The following is a 19,490-nucleotide window of genomic DNA, read 5'->3' on the forward strand; positions in this document are numbered from 1 at the left end:
CTTAGCTGTCCTGAGGCACATATAAGGTACAGAAATCCAATGTTAGGGGAAAGGCGAGGAAAGGTGATAGCCATCACTATCCCCCTTACTCCCAAAGAGGTAGGAGTAGTAGGTAACGTCCTAAGTCTTGTGTGGAGTTGTATACCTGTCTCCAGCTATTATGTAGAACATGCAGATTCAGTGTCCCAGTCTTGTTTGGCTCAAAGAACCAAAGTAAAAAATGGATACCACAAAGTACAGTAAGAAAAAGGAGTAATGCAGAGAGATGAAAAAGACATCTGGACTGGTGGTCAGAGGGGACTCATTCACTGCTGTAAAACGCTGTGAGCAATAAGAAGTCCTATGGCGTTGGCTCCACAGAGAGATTTCAGTTCAGTTTTGGTAATTTATCTGGAGTACATCCATGAGGGGCAACCAGGTGAGCTCCTAATCCAATTTCACTTGGAGCAGCTTTCAAAATGCACAAGTTGCTCAGCTCCGGCTCAACAAGCCAAGCACGCAGGAGATGTGCCAGCACAATGGATTTCAGCTACGCTTTAGGAAAGGTTCAATGTCCAGGTGAATGATTGAGTTGGAAGGAAAGACAAAGCCTTTTGGTGAGAGACTGGATGAAGATTCATGTTGCATGAACTTTATCTCCCTTCTGGAGGCTGAGGAAGGCTTTTCCCAGGTTTGTCACTGATTATGGAGGGCTTTAAATCCATGTTTTCCTCCACAAAACTCATACAAATATATTTATTGCCTTGAAGACTGTGCAAACACATTTCCAACTAGTTACATTTTTTAAAGATTGCTGAGCTATTGGTTTTTTCTGACTGTAATCAGTTTACTTCTTTATTAGGAATTTATGATGTTTTCTTTCCACCATCTAGGCACAGCCTTCTTCCTTTCAGTCTCAAGGTTTGTCCCTCTCACTGGATCACCGAAATGGTTGGTCTGGGATCTGGCAAAGCTGAGGTGGCGAAAACCTCGGGGAGAGGTGGAGGAAACACTTCCTAAAGCAGCATTTGACAGGATAGAAATGTTCCCAGTCAATAGCAGGTTGCTTTGGGAAGCTCTTGAGCTTTTTACGGTCACCTACTATAGTCCCTTTCTCCCTTCTATAGGTTTATCTCTTCCCTCCTTTATCAGATTGATTTCTGGATGTACTTACAAGGCAAAACTCTGAAGCTGTTTGCTTTTAGATGTTTCTGGCCTTTGGAGGCCCTGTTGGAGATACCTGGAGAGGCTGTTTTAAGGACTATTTCCCTTCCTACAGTTCCCCTGGGAAGTGTGAATGTTTAGGACTTCGCCAGAACAGATCAGACTTTGGATCTCCCAAAATTTTGATATTAACTATAAACATGAACTACTAAGGAAACTAATAGCACATTCCTACTTCAGGATTATATATTCAGAACCGAACAGATGTTTAGGTCAAACATGAATTTTGATGTTGTTTTAAAATGACACAAAAGCAAAATACTACATTTCCAAAGATGGTTTAAATAAACCTCTTCCAAGAATCTTGTCTTTTTCTTTCATATTGAAAATTCAAAAGATAGTTTGGAGTTACAGCCTAGGCTTGGTCATAATACCTGTTCCTCCAGGTTGTCTGCTGGTGTTTCTTCATTCTGCTCATAACTGCTGTATGAGTAAGGGATTGGAGCATCTCCCTTATGAAGAAAGGCTGAGAGAGCTGGGACTCTTTAGTCTGGAGAAGAGAAGGATGAGGGGAGACCTTATAAATGCCTATAAGTATCTCAAGGGTGGGTTGAAGGAGGAGGGAGCCAGACTCTTTTCAGTGGTTCCCAGTGACAGGACAAGGGGCAACGGGCACAAGTTGGAACATAGGAGGTTCCACTCGAATATGAGAAAGAATTTCTTCACGGTGAGGGTGACAGAGCCCTGGAACAGGCTGCCCAGGGAGGGTGTGGAGTCCCCTTCTTTGGAGATTTTCAAGACCCGCCTGGATGCAGTCCTGAGTAGCATTCTCTAAGCAATCCTGCTTCAGCAGGGGAGTTGGACTAGATGATCTATACGGTCCCTTCCAACTATAAAAAATATTCAGTGAAATTCAGTATGCGCAGTTCTTAGGTTTTAATACAGACTTCTAGTGATAAGTGGTGAAACTGATACAGAACCTGGTTTAAACCCTAAATATTTTTTTTTGTCATTTCAAACAGTCTCATTAAATTCACTGGCCAATCTGGGCTTTCTCTGGCCCCTAAACACGAGTATCTACCATTGTGGGTTTTTTTCCCTTCATCCAGTCTGATGGCTAAGGTGGAGAAATTTAACAAAAAAAGGAAATATTTATTAGGAATGATCCTGTCACTTGTGATGTGTCTGGGCCTTCAAATCCTTTCGTTCTCAAAATCCTCTCAAATTTTTTGGGAACAAAATCCCAGCTTCCCTTCCTCTCTGAATGTAAAAAAGAGTAAATCCCAATGAAAAACTGCACTGCATAGAGCTACATAGTAATCTCCACAGACAAGATGCAACCTCCAGGACTTTGCTTTCCACCTAAGAGCAAAATTTAGGGGGATGGTTTTTAAACTCTCAGCACATTCAGACGCCTGAAGGGTGGGAACAGTGTTCTTTTAAGTGATCAGTGCTTTTCCCCTGACTTTCAGTGGCGGCTGCCATGTGCTGATGGCTGGAAAGGCAGCTGGTCCTTGTTGGTGCCTACAAGATAGATGGTAGAGTAGGGCAAACTGGACATGGGTGGCTGTACTTCTATCAGAAACGAAATCTGTATTTTCCTGTGAAGTAATAACCTGCCTATGGGCCAGATAGTGTAGTCTCAAGTTAAGCAGAAATCATAAATGACAACTTTAAGCGAATTTTCATTGATGTGTAGATAAGCATTCCAGTCTAAGGCTCATTTATAATCTTTCTTCTTGTCCTCCTTCAGGTATTTTGAGTTTTATGAAGGGCCTTTGGAATACAACTCTACCAAATGTCTGGAATTACGGCAGGACATAATTGAGGTGAAGGTTTTGTCTATGTAAGTATGAGTGATTGTTTGCTAAAAGGTTACTTTTCAGGCAGGATGAAAGTGATAACCTATAGTAAGATTGTCAGAGATGCAAGGATCAAGAGATCCCATCAATAGGGATCTCATTAGGGGTTTCTGGAGTTCTGTTATAAAGAATCATAGAACAAAGAATCATAGAATTGTTTTGATTGGAAGAGAGCTTTGAGATCATCAAGTCCAACCGTTAACCCAGCACTACCACGCTACCACAAACCCATGTCCCTCAGCTAGATGTCATCTACCCATCTTTTAAATACCTCCAAGGATGGTGACTCCGCCACTTCCCTGGGCAGCCTGTTCCAATGCTTTGATATGTTGAAGTGGTGACATTTGAATTTGATCTGAGGTCCATTTGAAAAAAACCTGGAAGCTGTTCACATAGATTGAGGTGTTTCAGAATTAAATACAGTGGTTTTAATATTCTTTGTAATATCATATTCTATGTCCTCTCCTCAAGGTAACTGAAGAGTAAGAACAGCCAGACTGACTCACAGCAAGTGGCCATCTGGCTTAAGGCTCTGTCATTGACAGTGGCCAATAGTGAAGGCTAAGAAATGAAGGAAAAAGGTTAGCCCTTCCTGGTAACAAATGCTGGCATGGGAGCTTGCTGAGTGGTTTGTTTATATCTTTTCTGATCAAAACAATTTTTTTTAGGTCTTTTTTGAGACCGTTTCTACTTTTGACCTCCGCAACTTCCTGCAGCTGAGAGTTTCACACATTAAAAATGCTCACTAAAAAGTAAGAAAATGCAATTCTGAGGAATAATGAAATATCTATATTTTGTCTTTTGTGGTACAACATACACACCAGGAAATGCATGAGTTGAATGAGATGGAATCAGGCAAAAAAGTGAGGTTGCCAGTGGAGCTCATTGGACACAGAAAACCAGGGTATTTGATGGTGGATAAGAATGTGCGCTGCCAGCCCAGGAAGCCCCCCGCATCCTGGGCTGCACCCCCAGCAGCGTGGCCAGCAGGACAAGGGAGGGGATTCTCCCCTTCTACTCTGCTCTGGGGAGAATCCCCCTGCAGTGCTGCCTCCAGCTCTGGGGCCACCAACAGCAGAAGGACATGGACCTGTTGGAGGGGGCCAGAGGAGGCCATAGAGATACTGTGAGGGCTGGAGCCCCTTTGCTGTGAGGACAGGCTGAGAGAGTTGGGGAGGTTCAGCCTGGAGAAGAGAAGGCTCTGGGGAGACCTTAGAGCCTCTTCCAGTCCTTAAGGGGGCGTACAGGAGAGATGGGGAGGGACTCTTGATCAGGGAGGGGAGCCATAGGATGAGGGGGAAGGGTTTGACACTGAAAGAGGGGAGATTTAGATGAGATGTGGGGAAGAACTTCTTTGCTGTGAGGGTGGTGAGACCCTGGCCCAGGTTGCCCAGAGAAGCTGTGGCTGCCCCATCCCTGGAGGGGTTCAAGGCCAGGTTGGAGGGGGCTTTGATCAACCTGGTCTGGTGGGAGGTGTCCCTGCCCAGGGCAGGGGGGTGGGAACTTGATGGTCTTTAAGGTCCCTTCCAACCCAAACCATTCTATGATTCTATGAATATTGTGTTGCCTTTTTGCATTTTCAGTATTGCACTGAATTTAGGTGCCTAGATTATGCCTAATCCCTTACCATATCTAAAACCAATGGTTTATTAGTTTTACCGACAATCCACAAAGCTTATTAAGGTCTGTAAATTGCACTGAGAATCTCAATTGACAGTGCAGCTATGCACATGCAAAACATTAAGCTATCAAGGCTACAGCAAATACAATTTATTGCTCCAGGACAACGTGAATTTTGAGCATGTCTCCTCCACTGACTTTCTTCACAGAAAAATGTGGGTTATGTCCTTGTCTTCTGCATTTGGTGCTGGATGAAGGATACACGAGTAACACCTTTGCGCTGCTTGCTGACTTGCAGTGCTTAAAAATAAATAGGAGGGGTGAGAATGTGACACTTCTGCCAGTGTTCTGCTGAAGATGGGGAGTTTTCAATTGCGTCTCTGCATTCTTATCAGATGGTACAGAAAATTTCTCATTTCTCTTCATCTTATCTAATGGCGCATAGAAGGTTGCAGCTCCTGCTCAGATGGATCGAGTCAGCCTTACTTTTACGATAGATGCCATTTGACGTTAAGTTCTTTTACTATGCTGGGTTCTTCTGATGCACTCACTTCTAACACGTTACATTCCCTAAGTCAGCCTTTACTCCAAGTTAATGTACTCTGGTGGGCTACAGAAAGTACAATATGACCTAATTCCTTCCTGTAACTTCCACAGCCTGGGAAATCCTAAGTTCTACTCGCTTTAAATATATAATTATCTTAAAAGTCTTTGCTTTATTCAAACATTCAAAGCCCTCAAGCCTGAAGAGAGCTCATTAAGACCTATCAGTCTAGAAGCAATCTCAGACTTCAGAATTTCCCAGCCAGATTAGGACATTGTTCCCTGGCTCTGGATATTTTCAAGGCCTTCATTATCTCTGCTGTCCAAATACAGAAGAGTAGGTATGAACTCTAAGGTAGAAATGGTTGGAATTGATGATATCACTAAAATGTGTCATTCTGTATCAATCTAGTAGAAATAGAAGTCTTTTTTTGATATAACTGAAAGTATATTTATTAACAGAGAGGGAGGGAGAGATACTTGTGTAAAGAGCTTTTCCTGTCCTTTTAGCATCACAGTTACTTATCCCTACCTGTGTGCTATTGCAGTTTATAAAATGGATTTACCAGCAATGCTGTTCTGTAGGATCTCACAGATTAAGATAACCTCACCCAAATGTAATGGTAGTTGGTGAAATTATCAGAAGTATCCTCTTTTCCAATACCAGCTGTGCTGGGCCCTTCTGCTGGGAGCAACTTTTCCCCCCAAAGCCTCTGTAATTGCCAGACACTGATTAGCTTCCCAGCAGACTGTGGACAGACTTTGGTGCAGTAGATGCTTCTTGCTCAATATTGCATTTTTTATCCTGAAGAAATGGATAATGCCTGTCAGAGAATAGAAATCAGTCCCAAATATCTGAAGAGCTCCATCAGTACCTGTGTATATGTGGCTTAGAGTTACTATGTCTGAGCAGAAAAAGAAATAAAAATGATAAATTTGCCACTGGTAGACTGGCCAGCTTGCCCTATCAAAAGCCTGAAGCTATTTAAGGAAATCAAGCTCTTGTAATAAAGTGAATTTTTACTTTCTTTCTTTTTATCTTTTAGGGTGAAACAAACGGAATTGTTTGACAGATGGAAGAGCCTACAGATGTGCAAATGGGAGATGAATGTCACAGAAGCTAATTTATTCAAGTAAGAATGGTCCACATTAATGGGCCTGAATAAGATTTACTTCAGTTTGAGTTTAGCTTCCGGTGATCAAACTTTCATATGGATAGCAAGAGAAAGCATTGTAACACTATTACTGTTGGACTACCATCCTTTTGAATAAATATGGACTTTTTTCTACTTTAAAAAAGTCTACAGCAAGAGTGAAAGAGGGTACTTCTGGCATGTGGGACAGTCTTCCCAGGAAAGGTAGGGAATTTGGTATGGGAAAGACTTTTTCAGGTCTAAGATGGCAGAGATAAGGATGGAGCCGAGACTTAATGACTGCACCTCCTACATCAACCTAACTCTCTGGTGGTGTAAAATGGTCATATCGCTGGTGACGCTGCAAATTTGGCCTACAAAATACTCAAACTGGATTCTTTTTGTGATGTATTAAGAACTGTTGGACCTTGTTTAGCAATACCTTTTTTTAAAATGGCTTCTCAGCTATTACTCACTGACTATCAAGATATTTTTTCTGGTCTTCAGAGACCTCTGCAGTACTCTGTCTTTCTTCATGTGACTTCCTCTTTGCTGAAGGTCCTCCATGGTCCTTTCACAATATAACTTTTAAAATCGCTCTTGTGAAGGTGATAGTAGAATGAAGCCAAAACAATATTTGAGTCTTGTATATTGGTATATTCAAGGGCTGTATTTGAGTAGGTCTAGCGAAGCCACATTATTTCAAGAGTAAGTGGAATAGACACTGGTTATGTCTGGAAGTCACTGGCATAATTCAGAGCTGTTTTTTACAAAAAGGCCCCACAACTTTCTCCCAAATTCTCTTGCATGATTCCAGGAACAAGCTGTCATGAGTTAATGAGAGAATGTGAGAATGCATGTGCTGAGTTAGTCATTAACATCTTTAAAAATAACTAATTGTTAGTCCCAGGCTCAAATCAGCTTTTCCAACATGAACTCCACACACAAGGTTTTTTAGGGGTTTTTTTTAGTAAATTTTTTCCTGGAAGTTACTTGATGGACAATTATCAGACCTGAGTTTGAAGACAAGAGCCACTCAGGATTAGAGCCTCCTGTCTTCAAGACTGCTTAGAGTAAGAGATCTAGTGATTGTGCCCAGGGTACATGGAACGCACTGGGGTATTGAGGTCAGCCCAGAGGTGGGAGCAATGAGAAAGGACTATCTAAAGACCATCAGGAGGACCATCACTCTTCTTTACACCTGCCATTTTGTTCCAGTGACAAAGAAAATTTTGGCTAAATGTGAGGAGGAACTTCTTTCCTTTGAGGCTGGCAGAGCACTGGAACAGGCCACCAGCCCATGAAACAAAGAACCCCTCTCCATCCTTGACAGTGCATTGAGAGAGAAAAGAGATGAAGAACTCAGGTCGCTGGCTATACCTGCCTGACTGCAGGTACCACTGCTTAAGAAACTCCCCCTGGCACCTAGATGTAACCTAACCTTTGTTAGCTGGTTCCAGGAACAATAATCATCCTAGTTATGAAAAAGAAGTAAAAAGTTTAAAGTCTGTTTCATTTTTGTCTTACGGGACAGAGACTTTGGTGTGTGAATGTGTGGGGAAACTGCAGTCCCTTAGAAGCAGACCAAAGTCTCTGATCTTGGAGTTATCCTTGTAGGAGGCTAAAAGGAGGTGGTCTGACAACACTGAGTTGTGGGCTTTCAAACTTAGTCATTTCTGGGCCATCAGGTGAGCTGGGGGGAATCCAGCAAAAGTTAAATGGCAGCTACTTAAGCAGCAGGGAGAGAGGGAGGAAGCACATAAATCACAGCAGCTTTTGTCTCTGTAGACTAAGGAAAACAATGTCCTTGGCAGTCTTCCTCCAGTATGTACGAGACATTTACATTAAGGAACGTGCCTCTGGAATGTTAGTTGGACATCAGATTAAAGAACAACATCTCTTTTAATGCCTTAATGCAGAACTAATGAAGAGTTTTTTTCATATCTCAAATATCACAATTCAATCCCACTACCTGCCTGTAATTATTTAATGATTTAGTTATTAGGAATTATTCATCAACTTACTCAGTCTCAATTGCTGCCTCGATCCAATCATCATATTCTGTGTCATTCTGCATGAGTCAAGTATATAATAGTAACTGGACATCACTGAAATCTTTGCATAATTCTTTATTTGCTTTCTGGTGCTTGTAATAAAGCCCATAAAGAAGACTGGCTTATTCTTCCAACTCATTATGAGGCCACATACCCAAGACGCAAGGTATTTAATCTAGGTTATTTGAGAGCCATTTAGCTTTGTCTTCATGTTTGTGCATTTGCCATGACGCGTATTTTTCATTAAAGGTATATGATGCGTTGTCTGAGAAACAAACTGGCTCTGGAGTAAGAGTGAGCTGAAGTCAGGACTTTCAGTTCTACCAGTAAAATGAGAAAAGCTTTCAGGGAAGGATGTGAACTAAAAATGGAACCCTTTTTGAAAAGCTGCTTTTCACAGAATCAGAGAATCACATGGGGTTGGAAGGGACCTCTGGAGGTCACCTAGTCCAACCCCCCGCCAAAGCAGGTCCACCCAGAGCAGGTTGCACAGGAACTTGTCCAGGTGGGGTTTGAATGTCTCCAGAGACGGAGACTCCATCACCTCCCTGGGCAGCCTGTTCCAGTGCTCTGCCAGCCTCAAAGGAAAGAAGTTCCTCCTCACATTTAGATGGAACTTCTTACATTCAAGTTTCTGCCCATTTCCTATTGTCCTGTAAAAAAAAATAATTATATTTCATATAATGGGTTTTCTCTCATGCTAAGAAACCCATTTTTGAGATTTTAAAACAGTTCTTCTTTACATCTTCTTTACACCTGCCATTTTGTCCCAGTGACAAAGAAAATTTTGGCTGTTTGTCTGACCAGTATTGCTGTGTTTAAGTCCCTGCCTTGCCAAGCTTCCACATCCCCAGATGAATACTTTAACCCCTGCGTTTCCCGCCCCATGATGAGTAAATAATTTACAAAAAGCAGAAGACCTATAAAGTGGAGAGGAATTAATTCCTTAGGATGGTTTCCCCAGGATATTGGGGGCAGAAGCTCAGCTTTGGGGTCTGGAGCAGGGTAGAAATTACACATCTATTTCCTGCAGCCCAGAAGAGACAGCTACAGTGATCTCATTTCTTCTGGTTTTTATCAAGGAAAATTTCACTGAATCTGAAATTTTCTATAAGAAAATCCATCAAACCACTATTTTACCTCTCCTACAGCTAAAAGTTTCTTTTTACCTTGTTAGGAGTAATAATAACTGCAAATACTAAAGCATTCTCTCAGCTCCTCGGTCTTCTTTCTCTCTTTTTCATTTTACAGGTCTACTTTGTCGAGGTGTTGCAATGCCCCTGCTTTTCTCTTCACAACCCAGAAAAATACTCCCTTGGGAACTAAACTGAAATATGAAGTGGATACCAGTGGAATCTTCCACATCAACCAAGAAATCTTCAAGATGTTTCCAAAGGTGCCTCATGCCTGTGTCCATTCACAGAACCAACTTCACTCTACTTGCTGTGTTAGATGCTATCCTATAGCCAAGCATTTAGCAGTTGGCTGTTTGACATTTCTACAAACTTCATTGTTTATACTTTGAAAAAGCCTATTTTTGATATGATATTTTAGCTGAGTATCCTATTTTCTAGTGGTCATCTTCCCTAGGATGCAATATATATGTATTTTCCCGCAGAATATTACTGATGTAGCAGCAAAGCGGCTAATTAAATAACTTAAGAAAGCTGAATCAAAAAGGTATTTACTGATGAGATGTTTTAAAAGTACAATATTCACATACAATAAATCTAACATTTGGGGTAGGTCTGCTGTTCTTGGGGCATAATCATTTTATAATGCATATTCACAACCACTGATTATTTTTATACTTACACTTATTTTTATACTTTATATATTTTTATATTTCTGTTTGCAGATTATTTGTGAACAGGCTGCACAATTTTTAAATAAATTAATCATAATAATTATTCAATACCTTTTCATCAAATAATTCTTGACCTGAGGGTCGTTAACCAGTATAACCAGGTATAACCAGGTATAAGCAGTGGGCAATTCCCATTGCCCAGAGTGACTGACATGCAGAAATGGGCTTATGTGACTACAGATTCATCATGGGGCACACCTCATGAACTTAAAATGGCATATTTGGAGGGGAAAACTGCAATTTATCCCTTACAGAAGTTCAGAAAAATATTCAAGTACTTAGAGATGTGTCATTAAAAGTTGTCCTTCAGGGTCTAACTGCTTTTAATCCGTTTGCTTTCGGAGCACCGCTGAGAGGTGGGGTAGTGCCGTTACCTAAACGTGCACGTGGGGAACTGGGGTAGAGCAGGGGGAAGGCTCAGACCCAGGAAAGCACTTTGGCATCTGGAGACGTGCAAAGAGCAGGTACATCTAAATGCAGGATTATTACCCTCAAACCCCAAAATTATTATCCTCATCTGATTGCGCAGATGAGTGCATGAAACTGGAAGAGGGGAGATTGAGATGAGATCTGGGGAAGAACTTCTTTGCTGTGAGGGTGGTGAGGCACTGGAACAGGTTGCCCAGAGAAGCTGTGGCTGCCCCATCCCTGGAGGGGTTCAAGGCCAGGCTGGATGGGGCTTTGAGCAACCTGGTCTGGTGGGAGATGTTGGAACTGGATGGTCTTTAAGTTCCCTTCCAACCCAAACCATTCTATGATTCTATGAAAGACTACACTTTTGCATGGAGTGTCCTGTAGCTGCTGCTGTATTTACCCAGGTACGCCCTGAGGATGCTTTACAGGCTCTATCCCAAGCCAAAGCGAATCCTTTGGCATTCACTGAGCAGCAGATACGTGACCAAAGCCACCCTCTGCCTAGGAGCAGGGCTGCAGCATGGAAAATGTAGGAGATAAAAGGGTTAAAAGCACTGGAGCAAGACTGTAAGAGCAAGAGACTTGTGCTGAGTGCTGAGACCTGGCTTCTCACCTTCCTGAGAGGAAACATCAAGGCATTTTGTGTTAAGAAATCGCTGGATAAAGCACAGACAACTCTATAATGCCTCTCTCCTAGGCAGCTGCTGCTTTTCTCAGGCAGGTGTAATCGTGTGCCCTTTTTGCCTCGTGGCTTATGAATGCTATGGAAAGATCCTGGGAATAATCACCTAGAAATGTCACGCCGCTATGGCGTCTCTCCGTAGTTTGCAGCACGAAGTTATTGATAAAATATGTATGTGTCGGAAGGAGCGCTCTCATGCTTATGTAAGCCCATCTCTCCATATTCATAAGGTGCAGTGTGGCTCGGTTCTGCGTCACCGCCCTCTCACCCTTAACGGCCCCGTTCTGTTCCTGGAGACATGACTTTTCACTCTCTCCGGCTTCAGCAGCAGCTGCGTGTCTGTGTATGAAGACAGAATTTTGCCCAAAAATTGCAGAAAAATGCATCCTAAAAAAGTCCAGAAAGGTGCCTGGCGAAAGGCTCTAGGAAGTACAAGTGCTAATTAATAAGCATTTATACTATTAGTACAATTAGTGGTAGCCAGCACTAAAATTTGGGCTAGGTTCTGGTAAATAGCTGTAAGATGCTCTCTGATTTAGAGAGACTTCTTGGGCTTTACCAGCTGCTCTGGAACTATGTGCTCTGGAACAGTGTGCCCAGGTGGCCAAGAAGGCCACCAGCATCCTGAAATCTATCAGGAACAGTGTGGCCAGCAGGGCTGGGTCAGTGACCGTCCCTCCGTACTGGGCACTGGTGAAGCCCCACCTCGAGTGCTGGGTCCAGCTTTGGGCCCCTCATGACCAGAAGGACATTGAGGTGCTGGAGTGTGTCCAGAGAAGGGCAATGGAGCTGCCAGGTGAGGGGTCTGGAGCACAAGTCTTGTGAGGAGCGGCTGAGGGAGCTGGGGGTGTTCAGCCTGGAGAAAAGGAGGCTGAGGGGAGACCTTCTCGGTCTCTACAACTCCCTGAAAGGAGGGTGTAGCCAGAGGGGGTCGGTCTCTTCTTCCAAGGAACAGGCGATAAGACAAGAAGAAACGGCCTCAAGTTGCACCAGGGGAGGTTTAGGATGGATATTAGGAAACATTTCTTCCCGGAAAGGGTTGTGAAGCCTTGGAAGAGGCTGCCCAGGGCAGCGGTGGAGTCACCATCCCTGGAGGTACTTAGAAGCCGGGCAGACATGGTACTGAGGGACATGGGTTAGTGGTGGTTTTTGTCAGTGTTGGGTTGATGGTTGGACTTGATGATCTGAAAGGTCCCTTCCAACCTGGACAATTCTAAGATTCTGTGTGTGCAGATGTCTCAAAAGCAGGACATCGGGGCCTGAGAAGTGACCAGTTTGTAAGCAGCTCAGAAGGCAACACCCTGGGTATGCAAATTTTGCAATTCATGCCCTCATGTGGAAATCAGAAGGGAAAGCAAATTTCTAAAATTGCTTCTGCCGTTATTAAGTCAGGACAAAACCAGGTTATTATGGATTTTTTTCTCTCTTAGTTGCCCACACTATCTCTAATTGCACAGAAAACAAACCCATCCGTTTATGGACACGGTGGGAATATTATGGGCCAGAACCAGTGTCAAATTCCTATGACTGGTGCATCTGCAACAAGATGCAGCTGCACCAAAAAAAAAAAAAAGTCGTTGCCTCTGTGTTTCGGGATATTTAACTGTTTCCTTGCTGTAATATTGCAGGATATGCCGTACCACCGCTCCCAGTTTAAGAAATGTGCGGTGGTTGGGAACGGAGGAATTCTGAAGAACAGCAGGTGTGGCCGGGAGATTGACAGTGCAGACTTCGTGTTTCGGTAATCACCACAGCAGCATTTTTCTTTTTTTTTTGACCGGTTTCAATGACAGATAAAGGATTATAAAACTATTCTCTCCCACATGGAAACATAGGTTTTGCCAGACTGGGCATATCAAGCCTGCTTCTTATACAAAAAGCAATGTTTAAAAAAAACCTACCTCACTTCACAATATTTATTTTAAAAGTATGCTTTGAGGAATTATTTTTCCCTAACTCCCCATGGTTAATCACTAACTGACTGACAAATTGATGTCCCCATTCAGGACATCCCCTATTACTCAGGTTGTGGATTTTTCCTTCCATGGACATTAGTCCATAAGCAACTGGATGATCTTTAAGGTCCCTTCCAACCCAAACTATTCTATGAGTATGATTCTATGTTAATAGCTCCACACTGTGCAGCTCATCTGCCTCAGAGGTGTGTTTCTGAAGGACTTTTTCAAGTCCTGGGAATTACAACAATCAATACCATAGACTCCAGGGTCTTTGGAGACACCTGAATGACTGTGAAAGTTGAGTGTCTTCGTATTGTGCTCCCCACCTTATGTGGAGTTACCCACGTTTTGCGTAGACTGGGATGTCCCACAACTGGTGTCCCTAGATAATGGAGTTTAGCAGCACTTTTTTCATCCTTAATACATATGGGAAAGACTTTTTTTATTATTCGTATGCATGACTAATCCCTCTTTAAATCCTGTTAAGCTCTTTGCCTGGGTCATGGCATATGCTCACAGATTCATGACCTGTTCTGTAGAAAAGATAAATCTTTTTACTTCCGTTGCCCTATTTAATGATCTTGAGTACGTTACTGACTGTTTAAAATAACTGTGCATAAATCAATGAACTTCTCTAAATTCATACCCGCAAAAATTAGGTCAAATTTTGTCTCATTAATTTGATTTGGCATCAAATGAGAAATAAAATTTTACATGTCCTACCTTCACTATTCATTGTTTTCAGACCCTTTCGTCTGCCTCCTTATAGAAAACTATTGTCTGACTTTTAATCTGTGAAACCATCCAGGCTTCACGTAACTTGCTTTTTAAAAGCATAGTGTACCCCATGTACATTAAATAATTATTGTAGATTCCCTCAGTTGTGTTGGATCACAGCTGTCAGTACGATTGAAGGGAGCAGTATGTGGAGATGGCAAGCTGTTGAGGGGAAGTGGAAATATGGGCAACGAAAGTCACCATTTCTATATAAGAACTTTCAGTGGAGATCCCTTTTTACCAGTGTTACCCTTCCTTGAACTGTACTAAAACTGATTAAAAAGAGCAGAGGAGATCCCAACAGAACTTAGCAACTGGGTTGCGCTTGGTACGAGTAATTAATTAAACAGATGCTTAAGTAGAACCAAAATACAAATAAATACATCAGTACTTGTGCAAAAGAAACCCCTGGTTCACCATCTCCAAAACATGTGGGACCAGCATTATGCACAAAGACACGTTAGTGTTCAAGAGCTTAATTTTTACTGACACCAATTTTAAAGTAAGTTAATCATCAGTTTTAAAGTAAAGCTTGTGTTTAAGGTCAGGTCTGAACATGTGCCCTTTCCAGTCTAACACCAGCTCACCAAACTGTCAGGAATCACTATCCTGGTCACCAACGAAGTAATTTTTAAAAATTATTTCAAAAACTGCCCGTGGAGCACTACTAACATTCAGCGATACCTTCAGGGCACCAGCGGAAAACTTTTATTGTCAGGATGCTTGTGGCCAGCAGGATGCAAACAAGAGTTTTCTATTAAATAAATTCTGAAAGCAATTAATTATATTACAATAAGAGATATAAAATACACACGTATGAACTGCATTTACTAGTTGTTAGTGTCTATCTCCATCTACTGGCCAGAGAGGAGACCTGTGATGAGATGCGTTTAGAGATGGGACTACTCTCTTTGCAGGGAGGAATTTTTGGAGTCCTATGACAAAACTACAGTTTATGCAGATATTTTATACTATCAATTTCAACAAATTCGTTCTTTATTTATCCTGGTGGGATTTTACTGTTTGAAACTATTGAAGCTGAATATTTGAAAATCTTTTTCAAATATGATCTAATGAGCACGGTGCCTGGTGCTTGGTGGAACTGAGGGTGCTGGAGGACTTCAGAAGGGCGTCGCATGACCTAGCAGAGAAATATGCTGGGAATAACACTGCCTGTGAGAAGGTTGTCTAAATAAAATTCTCTGACCTGATAAAGAGAGACTCTCGGGGAAGTAGATGTGAACCTGAACCCCCTGAGTCTGAGAAGGACTTTGAAGGATTTTTGTGCTCTGCTCCCCGAGACCGGGAAATTATGATTGAAGCTGAACTCTGGTACTGTGAAAGCACTGAGCATCACTTACCCTAAATACCCCCACGGTTTTCTCCTGTTCAGTCCATATTAAAAAATATGGACAAGTTTGGGAATCAGGCACAGCGCTATTTTTGAGATGTGGGGATCTTAACACTGATGGCTTTTATTGTGGCTTGTGGATCACTTTGAAAAGTTATCAAAGTCTAAGCAAATATCTAACATTAGCTTAAACTGGGTGTAAGACTAGTTGCAAGGACATTTATGTTGCCTCTGATAACGCACACTGAAGCTTTTTTTTTAAGCTGGGTTTTCTGTGGAAGCAAAGCTTGTGTGATGGCTTGTGTGTATGAGTGTGTGTTCCAGTACCTTCATCATCTCTTGAGGGATGCCCTCAATTTTTGGAGATGATGGATCTAGGTCAAGGCCAAAGTGAGTGGAGGCTTGCAGATCTTCACAAGTTTGCTCTTAATGGCTTTGACATCCTCCAGTGAATCCATAGAGTCAGAATTGCTGCTCTTACGCTGCACTGGGAGATGCTTATAAAGGGAAAAGGAAGGGAAGCAGATAGTTTTGGGTTGATTAGCACCGGACTGATTTGTCTCCTGTGGCACATTTCCCCTAAATTCTCTTGGGCATAAAACAAAGCATGTTATAGACATAGTTTATCTATTAATTATTGAATACAGTTCAGCTGTTGCTGAGGAAGTCTTTGATTTTATAGACTGATTGTCCTCGGGGCTTCATGCTATTTCTGGTCCTAAACTGCTGAAGTACATAGCTCTACTGCTCTTAAGGACGTGAAACGAGTGAACACTGGCTACATCTGCAAAAAGGGGTCAGCTCTGACAGACTGAGGGAAGAAGACAGGTTTTCATTCAGCCCCTAGTTATTTGTTACTTTTATGCATAGTTTGGGCTGCAATATGTTTCATACAATCTTAAATTCTCAATGTTTCCAGATTTGTTGCTTGGAAGAAACGCTGAAATCAGTTCTACTTTCTAGTCCTGAAAAAGTGCAAGGAATTGTTTAACTCTCTTACTAATTTCTTTCCTTTATAGATGCAATTTGCCTCCTATATCTGAGAAATACTTGACGGACGTTGGGGTAAAGACGGATGTCGTGACTGTCAATCCCAGTATAATTACTGAGAGGTCATTTCTGGTTTTTGTATTTCCATCTTCTATCGCTTTTCCAAGTCTACTTTTCACTAAACTTTAACTGTTACAGAGGAATTTTTTCCCCAGTATTACTTCACACTGACACTGTGAATCACACATTTCATTCTGATTTGAAGTTATTCAGTATGTGGAGTCTTCAACAACTTATAGAAATGTGTTAAACGCTTAGGCTTGCATGTTGATAATAGAAAGTGGGAAGCTGATGAGCTAAATCATTAACAGCAGAGCCATCCTTCCCCTGGAAGCCCTGTACCACGCTGGAAAGCCCCAGGCAAATATATTGGACATATTAGGGTGGAAGCAACTGATTCCCACCCTAGCTGCTGCAATAAAGTATCACACATTGTCATATGTTTTTTTAAAAATGCCAGTTAAACTTTATAGCCAGGATTGACTGAGTGATTTTAATTTTAAATTTGTCAATACTTTAATACCACCTTGCTGACAGGTTTGGGACTGTGGGGCTAATTCCTGCTTTCCTTTCTGGCTGAGGGAATGTTTTTCTTTTGTTAAGTAATATAAAACCATTTGCTTGCATTGTGGATTTTTTTTAAACGTTAGTCATTTTAGAAGTGGTTTTGCTCTACTTTGCTATTTACCCCTTTTGATATGGTTCTGCACCGCATCGTGCGCTATACATCTAACCACACCTTGGGAAAATTACATACTTCTCACAATAAAATGAGAAGTGAGACATGATCAGAAATGTCTACTAAGTTTGTCCAGTGTTTAATGAATGTATTGCCAAAAAAGGAGAGAAAATGTATTTTTTTTATCCCCTGCATTTTTTCCCTACATTCCATACTGACACTTTAGCTACAAATCTAAATGTATTCCCCTTTCCACTATGTCTGTATCAGAAATGTTTCAGTAAAAGCCCACTGGAAGTTTTTTTGTCTGATGGGTCCCAACTGGAGTCCACCGTGGTCTGACCATCACTCGCCTCCTTTTCCCTGTAGATTCCATAAGCTGGAAAAATGGAGGAAACCCTTCTACGATGTGCTGCAGGTCTACGAGAATGCTTCCGTGCTGCTGCCGGCTTTCTACAACACCCGCAACACGGACGTCTCCATCCGAGTCAAATACGTCCTGGATGATTTTGAATCTCAGCAAGCTGTTTATTACTTTCATCCCCAGTATCTCATCAACGTCTCGCGCTACTGGCTCGGCCAAGGGGTGCGGGCCAAGAGGATCAGCACTGGGCTGATCCTGGTGACTGCGGCCCTGGAGCTCTGCGAAGAGGTCCACCTTTTTGGCTTCTGGGCCTTCCCCATGAACCCCTCAGGGATTTTTATAACTCACCACTACTATGACAATGTGAAACCCCGCCCTGGTTTTCATGCCATGCCCTCAGAAATCTTCAACTTCCTCCACATGCACAGCAAAGGCATCCTGCGGGTTCATACGGGGACCTGTAGCTGCTGTTGACGGGGACACTTCTTCTTCTGGTGCAAAAGTCTAACAGGAACTCAACGCCTGTGTGTGGTGTGGGAGGTTTTATTACACCCTGAGATTATGCAATAATTGTTTGATATAAATTTCCTCAAGGCATTGCATCCCATCAGACCTAGGACACCAGCATCTTTCCTGCGAGCGGAGTTGGGTCCATAACAGGGTGGGAGAAGCAAAACTCCTCCATCCCAGGGTACACACTGCCCTGGGAAGCAAGTCAGATAAGAAGCACATTTCCAGTAGGTTTAGGGATAAACAGAGCACGTTAATATAGTTATCATTTCACTATGAAGAGGAGCACTAAACTTTTGAGGAGAAAAAGTGGTGGAGAATTTTAGCATAGACTGTAGGGCTTTACATAGGTTTCTGAGTCGAGCACCTTGGGGCGTTGCCAGATTCTACTGAAAGCACTGTCCTCTGGCATTTGGGCTTTTGAAAATACTCTTTAGCATTCTAGTTTTAAGGGGGAGTATATAACTTGAGGTCTTTGCTCTGTAACGTCACAAAGTATTGGTGAAAAATAGCAGATGATAGATGCGATAGGAATAAACAAGGTCACTTTATGAAATTGGCCAGAATAGAAGAGAATGTTAAACTCCCATTCACAACCGCATGTAACTGTGTTGATCATGGTGTGCTATTGTTTTAGAGTTTCTTTCCTTTTCCTCCTTGTGTCTTAGATTTCTGGTCTCCTCTGCCGATCGTGTTTTCTTCCTCATTGTCTGTAGTGTTTTCCTTCTAGCTAACGTGTCCCCTTCCTCCAACAGTGACCATCTCAGCTTCAGATTGGAGTCCTTGTCGAAGAAACCTCCTTTCACCCTTCTGCAAGCTTTTCTTGGGCTGAGTAGCAAGGAGATGATGTAGTTATATTTTCTGAGTTGATTTTTTTTCAGTTGAAATATCACAGCATAAGATAGAAAAAGGCATTTCCTCTTTGATTTTTATCTTAGACTTTCTAAGAGTATCTGAATGGTGATTCACAGTTGTGTAGGTCAAATTAAATACTGCCAGGTACCTGTGCTAAGTCCTGGCAGGAAATGAAGTTAAAATACAGTGAAGATACTTTGTGGCTTTGGATTATGATGCTTATTTTAAAATTATGCATCTCAAGATGTCGGGTGTCTTAACGTGGCATTTTTGTATGTTGAGAATGTTATTAGGATAGTAAAAGGGCTGGTGTGTTCTTTAAAAAGTTACCAATGTAACTCTGGCAGTTATGCCAAGCTTAATTTTTTGCCTGATACAGTTAAACTGGCAAAATCCTGCTGCAGAAAAGATGCCATATATATTTGGTGGAGTTTATTTTGGCCACTGAACCATGTAGTAGGTATATGCCTGCCCTGCTGGTACGTGCACTTTCATACTGGCATGACTGTGGACACAGGAGGGTGAGGTTTGCTGTCTCAGCTCTGCTGGCATAGTTAAACGAACAGAGTTTCCTCATCTAAGTTCTTAGTCTGAAGCACTTGGGCTGTTGTCCAGTGCCTTGTCTTGT

At 42.1% G+C, this 19,490-nt stretch overlaps 1 protein-coding gene across 3 annotated transcripts in view; it reads left to right on the forward strand.

Annotated features, from left to right (window-relative positions):
* The window catches only part of ST8SIA5 (ST8 alpha-N-acetyl-neuraminide alpha-2,8-sialyltransferase 5), a 51,164-nt gene extending 33,193 nt beyond the window's left edge, over nucleotides 1–17,971 (forward strand). For 2 of the 3 annotated variants that reach the window (XM_074166419.1, XM_074166420.1), the window contains 6 exons: nucleotides 2,897–2,989; nucleotides 6,215–6,301; nucleotides 9,607–9,751; nucleotides 12,947–13,059; nucleotides 16,424–16,516; nucleotides 17,503–17,971. In XM_074166419.1, coding sequence (XP_074022520.1) covers nucleotides 2,897–2,989; nucleotides 6,215–6,301; nucleotides 9,607–9,751; nucleotides 12,947–13,059; nucleotides 16,424–16,516; nucleotides 17,503–17,971 — 1,000 coding nt within the window. The remainder of the gene's footprint in view (nucleotides 1–2,896; nucleotides 2,990–6,214; nucleotides 6,302–9,606; nucleotides 9,752–12,946; nucleotides 13,060–16,423; nucleotides 16,517–17,502) is intronic. The other variant, XM_074166421.1, reaches the window with a different exon arrangement.
* Nucleotides 17,972–19,490: the final 1,519 nt, after the last annotated feature.

This window comes from Numenius arquata, chromosome Z (assembly GCF_964106895.1).
Source record: "Numenius arquata chromosome Z, bNumArq3.hap1.1, whole genome shotgun sequence".
NCBI lineage: Eukaryota > Metazoa > Chordata > Aves > Charadriiformes > Scolopacidae > Numenius > Numenius arquata.